Below are 8,532 nucleotides of genomic sequence, written 5' to 3'. Positions count from 1 at the left end.
TCGCCCTCCGATTGCCGCAAATGGGCCTCGCACTCCCTGTCGACTATTTTAGGACCTATCAGTTTCGGCGTGTATCAAAAGTCTGCTGGGCCTGAGGAATCGGAAGTTGGGAAAGAAAAAAAGACTTCGGATGTTAAACACATTTGCAAAGATGTTTGAAGATTACGCAGACATAGATAGATACGTAAAAATGCTTTTTCTCCATGTTCTTTGTCTGCATAGGCATGTGTGGCCGGAACAATATGTTCTAACTAGTCCATATCTATATTCAAGCTAAACAAGATATGCTAACCGGGCCTCTATCATACTTTCTTTCTTTTTCATTTTTTACTGCACCTTAATAATGAGTCTGCTCTAGTTTTTGTCTTCTCTGTTTATTTGAGGTCACTCTAGAGCACTTTTCATGCCTAACTAAAGAAATAACGCATTTTACCTAGGCCTTTTGTGCCATAATAATTGGAAAACCTGCGAGGGATCTTGTGTCACCACATGGACATGGCTCAATAAAGATTCTTTTGGACGACGCTGCAAAATTACTGCGAGGTGCCGTAGAAATGCTCATCAACAGCTCGCAGCTTTTGTGTTCAGTGAAGTCGGTGACATTACTTCTGACGTGGAGCTGTACAATGTTTCATTTGTTTTCCACATTACTTGAACACAAGAAGAAAATAGTCTGCTACCTTGAACACTGATAAAAACGCCGCGGTATTTTAGTAGAGAATCGCCGGATGATCTTAAGCTATTGCTCGCGTCAAAATGATACTACAAGTTACAATCGTAGCGGCTGAAGGGGAAGAGCCGGCACGCACAAGCAGCGTCAACAACCTGCTGCGTCTATGATGTCATACACACAAATAATTTGAGGTCGTTACTTTTTCAAGATTTCGCCCTACTTAATTCAGGTAAAATACGAGCAACCATACAGGCAAGCATATGTAAACAAATAAAATGGTCCTTCTTGTGGAATGTTTCGTCTCCGAGAGTGGTTCGCATTATTAGAACACGAAGGCTGCTAGAGTGGTATACACTGCATAGTTTATTTCCTTGGCCGTCCCCATCCAGTATATCACAAGTTAAAACAACATGAAAGTTTACCTCCTGCTAGACCTCTGTTTTTCCTATACACCAAACAGAACCTTCTGTCATCGAAAGCTCATCCATAAACCACGTTCTAGACTTTTGCTTATTACGTCATAGTAAACGGTGAATGTGTATAAATTAGGTCAATAACAAACACTGGCTCCTCTTACAATGTCTAAAGGCTCCGAAGCTGCAGACGAAAACCACCGTTCCCAGTACCGCCATCCACATGATCAACAGCTGCCAGGCGAAGAACGGACCGCACTTCTGGAGCATGTACCTGGACAAGCAGGTTGCAGAATCACGTCACAATTTAAACACTGCCAGCTAATAAATTTCTCTCCAACCTTCTATTCTGCATTTCTCGATACTTCCGCCGCCTTTCCGCTGTCTTTTACGGCTAGAACGAACTTCGGTGAACTCTCACTCCAGCAAAAAAAAACGCGTTAAGACACGCTTCATACCTTCTATCACACATAAGCTATCCGCAGCTGCCGACAATTAGCCAGAAACAGCTGCATAATGTTCTCACATTCTCTAACCAACTAGGATTGAGTTGTAAATGACTTCTTGCTTCCCGAGCTGTCTTCAGCAAACAGTGCACTTCGCTTTCTATGTCTTAACAACGACCAGGCGTGGGCAGCTTAGGTATACTTACCTGAAAAGCGCAAGCATTTTTGCTTGCTCAATCGTATTGTCTCTTCTACCTGTAAACTCACTGTCATAAATTTGTAAAACGAAAATGCTCGGATGTTAATTTATGCATGTCACTTATCATTTATCATCATTTAAGTGAGTGATTCTTGAATGTCTCGACTACCGGTACACAAAAACGGTACACAAAAAGTGGTTAGAACAACTTAAGTTATATTTTAGCTTCTCAAGGGCCTCTGTGTGCGCTCATCTGATGGCCAACAACCCGAATATGCTGTTTGCGCATGGCTGCGTATGCTTAATGACTGGTTATATGACCACATGTCGGACACTCTTACTGACTGAAGCTAAAACCCCACAATACATACCTTGCACCTATTAGAAAGTTTCAACCTCTTCGTATACTTTTTGGCATTACCGCTTCAGCGGAATATCGACCCGGAAACGCTTACATCAGCACTTGTAGTGACGTTTTGTGAGGTCGTGTTCAAACCAAAATGTGCTGGAAAGTTTTTTTTTTTTTTTTTTGTGCGACAGTTCTTTCTAGTAAGAGAAAGTTCGCGTCGCAGCTATAGCTTTTACGTAAACAGAAAAAAAAAGATAATAAAGAGCCATAGAAAACTACCAGATGCTCACGTAACCTTTTTTTTTTTTTTTTGGTAATTCAAGTACCCTAAAAGCCTGGAAGGCATTATAGGGGGCGAAAACCATGAATAAAACAGGGTAGCGTAACTTCTTAACATACACAACTAAGCATAAGAACAAACTATAAATAGCGCTGTCGTTCCCATTTCTGTGCAGGCATTTCGCTAGATATATTAACGCTTAAACCTAAATTTATATGAAAAAAAAAAAACAATTGACGATTTAGCCGTAAATGCGAGACAAATTTGTTAGCACTACATACGTCGCACCTCTTTGCAGTCCCGAATCCGTGATTTAAACCGCGTTCACCTCATTGCAAAGTGTTGTTCAAGAGCTCACTCGACATACGTCTTGACCTGCTGCGGTGGTGGCTTAGCGACTGTGGTGTTGCGCTGCTAACAGGAGGTCGCGGGAGGAAATCCCAGCCATGGAGGCCGCATTTCGATGGGGGCGAAATGCAAAAACGCCCGCGTCCCGTCCACTAGCAGCACGTTAAAGATTCCCTGGTGGTTGAAATTAATCCGGAGTCCCCCACTACGGCGTGCCTCATAATCAAATCGTGGTTTTGGAACGGAAAACCCCACCATTAGTCCTACCTCTTCTCGAAGTGCTAGTGATGGTATAGTCCGGAGCAGACTACCGCCTCCGGACCACCGTCAGTTGCACTATTTAACACACACACACACACACACACACACACACACACACACACACACACACACAACACACACACACACACACACACACACACACACACACACACACACACACACACACACACACACACACACACACACACACACACACACACACACACACACACACACACACACACACACACACACACACACACACACACACACACACACACACACACACACACACACACACACACACACACACACACACACACACACACACACACACACACACACACACACACACACACACACACACACACACACACACACACACACACACACACACACACACACACACACACACACACACACACACACACACACACACACACACACACACACACACACACACACACACACACACACACACACACACACACACACACACACACACACACACACACACACACACACACACACACACACACACACACACACACACACACACACACACACACACACACACACACACACACACACACACACACACACACACACACACACACACACACACACACACACACACACACATATATATATATATATATATATACAGGGTGTTTCAGCGAACACTCTCAAAAATTCTTAAAGGTTGCCTGTGGCAGATAGCCCAATTCTTGTTAATGAGCTGGTCTACTCGAAGAGGCGGACATTACTTGCACAAAAAATTGAAATGCATAGTTGAATAATTACCAATAATTTACTAATTAGGTTTTTAACTAATTACTTGATGGCCCATATTGCAATTCAAAAATTGTAGCCGTGGAGCTCGCAAGGCGGATCCACTTGGAACGAATTCGCGGGATGACACCAGTTTCGAGATATTAATTATCGAACTTTGCGGAGAAATGCATTGGCGTTCCAGTTAGTATCTTAACAAAACGTCGCTTTATGCATTCAAGCAATAAAATTAACTGGAACGCCAATGCATTTCTCCCCAAAGTTCGGGAATTAATATCTCGAAACTGGTGCCATCCTGAGAATTAATTCCAAGTGGATCCGCCTTGCGAACTCCACGGCTACAATTTCTAAATTGCAATATGAGCCATCAGGTAATTAGTTAAAAAATTAATTAGTGAATTATTGTTAATGATTCGATTATGCATTTCAATTTCTGGTGCAAGTACTGTCCGCCTCTTCGAGTAGACCAGCTCATTAACCAGAATTGGGCTATCTGCCACAGGCAACCTTAACTAAATTTTGAAAGTGTTCGCTGAAACACCCTGTATATGTTATCGCGATATTTACGTTGCATTGACATTATCATTATTGTGCACAATACAATCTTATGTATAGCGTGTATATAAGGAAACGCGATCGCACGTACTTGTTGCTTTGACGAAGGCTGGTCCACCAGCCGAAACGTTGCAAAATATACTGTGCTAATACAACGTACGTCGCCGTCTCTTTTCTTCAATTATATACATATATATATAGAATGTATATATATATATATATATAGATATATATATATATATATATTTCTTTCACTTTGACACTCCTATATGCTAACGCATTACAAAAAACGCACCAGTAGTATTCCGGCCACAGTAGGTGACCATATATGCGACACATTTCGTGAGGTATCTACCGCGTTATTTCGGCTTCAGTCATCACCCATATGCAATACGTTTCGTCCGGTATTACTGCGCAATCGTGACATGGCGTACAACACCAACGTTACAACGCCGGTCAATGACACTCCGAAAATACGTCGTAAACACTGGTTCCTTGTGCGTGACTTGTAAGCATGGCTAGAAAACCATTACGCACGGCTTATCGGATCGCCGCGCCGACTGCCTCCTGGGAGAGGAGAGGTTGCTTCGGGCCAAGTCGGCGATGGTCTCCTTGCGTACGAATACGGGCTGTGGCAGAGGAGCGGGCAAGCCAGATTGGCAGAGCCCCGTTAACTGGACAGGCGCCACAAGCGGCGCTCCGGGCTGCTGCTGCTGCTGCCACATGCCCGCGCCGGGAGCCGGGCCGTAGTGGTAGGCCGTTGACAGCGCAGGCTGGCCACCAGGGTAGCTGTTCTGAGCCGCCATGGTGTATGGAGCGAACACACCGTAGGCCGGCGGGGATGCCACCCCAGAGTAATGCGGCGTCGTCGAGAGCACCGGAGCCGCCGCTACCCCTTTAGAGCGCAGAACGAAAGTGGTTGTTCTCGCTTATTTCATCTTCATCACGTCACTGAAACATCAAAGAGACTCTGAAGCAATGCCTCTCGCAGATCTGGCCATTTCATTGCTTTGTCCACCTCACCGTCTCCTTTCAACTTTTCCTACACACACGTTCAGGACTGCTTCAGCATGCACAGTACACGCGATACTCGGTCAGACATGAGCAACCTCTCTTCATCATTGTTTATTATCATATTTTAACTGCCGACCAGCCTGTGAATGACATCCGCTGCAGAGTTCAAACAAATCCATCAAATGGTGAATTTCATGTTTGATGGTGACATAGCGATGACTCCTCGTTTTCAGGTCACTTTTGTCTGATTTGAGAGCAAACAGCATTGCTTACCTTGACAGGTTTTCCGTATCTATTTGACTGACGAAAGGCGAGGAGCGCGCGGAAGTGAAGAAGCTTTCGGTGGGTCTGAGCTAACGTATAGTGAATGTAGATGACTGCATAAGGAGGGCAGTGTCAGCCTCTAGGTTTGTTGCGCTTCCATTTATTTAGCTTGCGGTGGCATGTTGAAAATTACGGTGTCGTGCAACGGAAGGTTGAAAATGCCGCTAAAACTGATACACAGCAAAGTGTTGGCGGAGCGATGTCGCATACATGGCCGAAACGGCTTGACCATGTCATACAGCCACACAAAATGTTTTACTATACGCAGAAAAAGAAACAATTTTCGTGGCAGCTCCGAGTATACACAGTGCCAGAGCGATCGGCGGGCACACATCTCATATTCCATTCGGAACGGCGCAGTCTCCGGCTATTCAAAAAAAAAAAAAAAAAAAAACTCAGTTCGGTCCGGCATGTTATCGCATCTTTTGTGCATACGTCACTTTGATGTGGTGAGTATTCGTGGTTTTGTGACGTCGCGTGACAGGCAGGCGAAGTGGGTGGAGCCCGAAAAAATTCTACAATAGATAAGGGCTAAATGTGAAAAAGGCGCAGAACATTAAATATTTCTTTTTACTTTTGTTCGGCCTAATCCATAATCAGTGTGCACACGTCACATAAGATAGGGGTTTTTTCATCGTTTTTTGTGACGTCGCGTCACCGACAGGTGAAGCCGGTGCAGCCCGACATATTTTTGACCAATCATGGAGGGCTAGTCGGAGACATGGTAATAGAACACATTAGAACAGCACCCAAGCTTCGCAACAATTGTCTATTTGAAGTGGCTTCTGATAGCTGAATTGGATCAAAGTCTCCCAAGAGTGATAACATCATCCCGTGTTCATCTGGTATCATTTATGATGGAAGCTTTGCTTCATCACTCAGCGACGTTTCAAGTTCGTCAGTTGGTTAATAATTAAAGGAAAAAGAGTAAACATGGAATTGACGTGATACGAGTTTACCTATGCTAGGGTTAACGGCGGAGAGACGCCTGGGAGGGCTTTCGCTTCTCTCCGTCATAGGTCTTGCTTTCGTTAGCTGCTGCCAGATTCTTCAGAGGCCGAGCTACAGAAAGAGAGGCGAATAATTAGCATGCTAAATGCGTGTTAGCTACTTGGGATGTCACGTTGGGTGAGGGAGGCATTTGGGCTTACCTGGAATGAGCTGTACAACGGCGGCAGAATGGCCGATCCCTGGCCAGTCCTTTATGATGATGATAATAGTAAAGATGATGGCGACGACGACGACGAGGACGGTATGATGATGATGATGGTAATGATACTCGAAAACTCGGGCACATAATCGATAAGACGGATTCACCAAGAAGCGGGCCGTAGAACAAAAAGAAAAAAAAGGTAAGAATGCAGTAGTACTCATCATAAAAGTCGAGTTTAAAAGTTACAGGAATAGCTAATTAGTAGTAAAGGAACAAAAGTGCGTGTAGTTCAGCCGTCTACCATATAGGAACATCTTAGTGAAGAATAAGAAGCAATTGTGCCAATCCCACGCACTGTGGCAATCGATGTTATGCACCGCATTTTGCAGGTACCTAGCTATCTAGCATTGTTTGGAGTTCGGCAAAGTGATACCAGGTAGACCAACGTGTTTGTGTAAATTAAGAAGTTGTGAGTAGCCTATGCGTCTGTGACGTCATCAGTGATTACGTGTTGTGTACTCGTGTTATGGCTATGTCATGTGGTGTATGCTAAAACGATGATAGAATTTGTACTCGGGCGAAGAAATGTTCAAACCTGATTGTCATGGGCGTTCGTACAATGTGGCACAATTTCTACGTAGCATGCTACGAGGAAAGTACTGAGGAAGGTAGGCTGGTCGCGCACTCAACACGGCGCCTCAGGACGCGAGCTGTCACAAAGAAAGAGGACGAGGAAGGGGCAACAGGCGCCGAGCGTTTCATGTAGCTGGCTAGCTTTGAAACGAGAGAAGTATGCGTGCGTCCTGATAACCACTATCCGTCGAAAGGCGATAACCTGGCAGGGACTTGGCCTCTCCGTTTCTGCGAGAGCTAAGACATGCAATATATTTCTTGCTTCTAAGCTTCTTCATGTTCTGCAGATCTTGCACTGCTCTCGCATTCATGTTCACGCATTTCATAGAATATTTGCATGTTTTAACATGTTTTAATTCACGTTCATCATGGGAAGCCACGAGAAAAACATCGTTTTGTCTTCCACTAGAGAAGGGAGGCCTCAATCTTGTGCATTTGTTCGTACGACAATGGGTCATGCAATTACATTACTTTAAAAATGTCCGTCATCCATTCCTTCTTGAGATTAATTGAACGCGTCTTGCATCCCTCCTCCTGCAAACCCCCCCCCCCCCCCCCGTTTATTTTTTGTCACGAGAAACGTTTCTCAAAAATAGCCGTTATGGGGCTTTCTAAGAGAAATTGTTGACACTATGTCATATTTAAAAGCCATGCCCACTCTACAATCTGTGTCTGATCGAACGTCGCTAAATGTAATAGTTGTACATAACCTTTTTCCTGAACCGATGTAACCCAAGCCTCTCTATTTGGACAAGATGTTTTTTGCCGTGCCCGTAGCATTAGTATAACGCCAGCAGCGAAAACATGCTATTTAAGCTGCAGACTCCCAGCTTGCCGGTTAAAACATGGCTTCATGAAAAAGGAATATATGTGCCCTGGAATGCAAAGTAAAGACTTTGCAATGAACCGAAGAGAATAGTACAGTTTATTCTTTGTTGTGACGCATCTTATTTTTGAGACATTTTACAAAGAACTAATAAAAAAGAACTTCCTCTCACATCTTGCGGTACCCGGTTCCTCCCTTTCCAGAAGGCAATCAGTAATGAACCATTTAATTTGTTTCTGCTATTAAGACACTATTCATTGTAAAAA

The 8,532-nt window shown here is 44.1% G+C and overlaps 1 protein-coding gene across 1 annotated transcript; it reads right to left on the bottom strand.

The window, feature by feature from the left end:
* Positions 1-1,255: 1,255 nt before the first annotated feature.
* LOC125944626 (uncharacterized) lies at positions 1,256-6,718 on the bottom strand. Its single transcript, XM_049665136.1, has 3 exons — positions 6,614-6,718; positions 4,850-5,211; positions 1,256-1,360 (listed from the first exon to the last, which is right to left on the bottom strand). The coding sequence occupies exons 1-3, from the start codon at positions 6,669-6,671 to the stop codon at positions 1,256-1,258; spliced, it is 525 nt and encodes a 174-aa protein (XP_049521093.1). The 5' UTR covers positions 6,672-6,718.
* Between the last annotated feature and the right edge of the window lie 1,814 nt (positions 6,719-8,532).

The sequence above is a fragment of the Dermacentor silvarum genome, chromosome 4 (assembly GCF_013339745.2).
Source record: "Dermacentor silvarum isolate Dsil-2018 chromosome 4, BIME_Dsil_1.4, whole genome shotgun sequence".
Lineage (NCBI taxonomy): Eukaryota > Metazoa > Arthropoda > Arachnida > Ixodida > Ixodidae > Dermacentor > Dermacentor silvarum.
Note: the sequence above shows the minus strand (reverse complement) of the source record. Positions and strands in the feature narration are given on the sequence as shown.

Excerpts from the sequence above, each read along its gene's own strand:
- LOC125944626 (XM_049665136.1), bottom strand. The coding sequence starts at position 6,671 with ATGACGGAGAGAAGCGAAAGCCCTCCCAGGCGTCTCTCCGCCGTTAAC. Across the intron at positions 5,212-6,613 it reads CGCCGTTAACCCTAGCATAG|GGGTAGCGGCGGCTCCGGTG; the intron begins GTAAACTCGTAT and ends TGCGCTCTAAAG. Across the intron at positions 1,361-4,849 it reads GGCGATCCGATAAGCCGTGC|GTACATGCTCCAGAAGTGCG; the intron begins GTAATGGTTTTC and ends CTGCTTGTCCAG.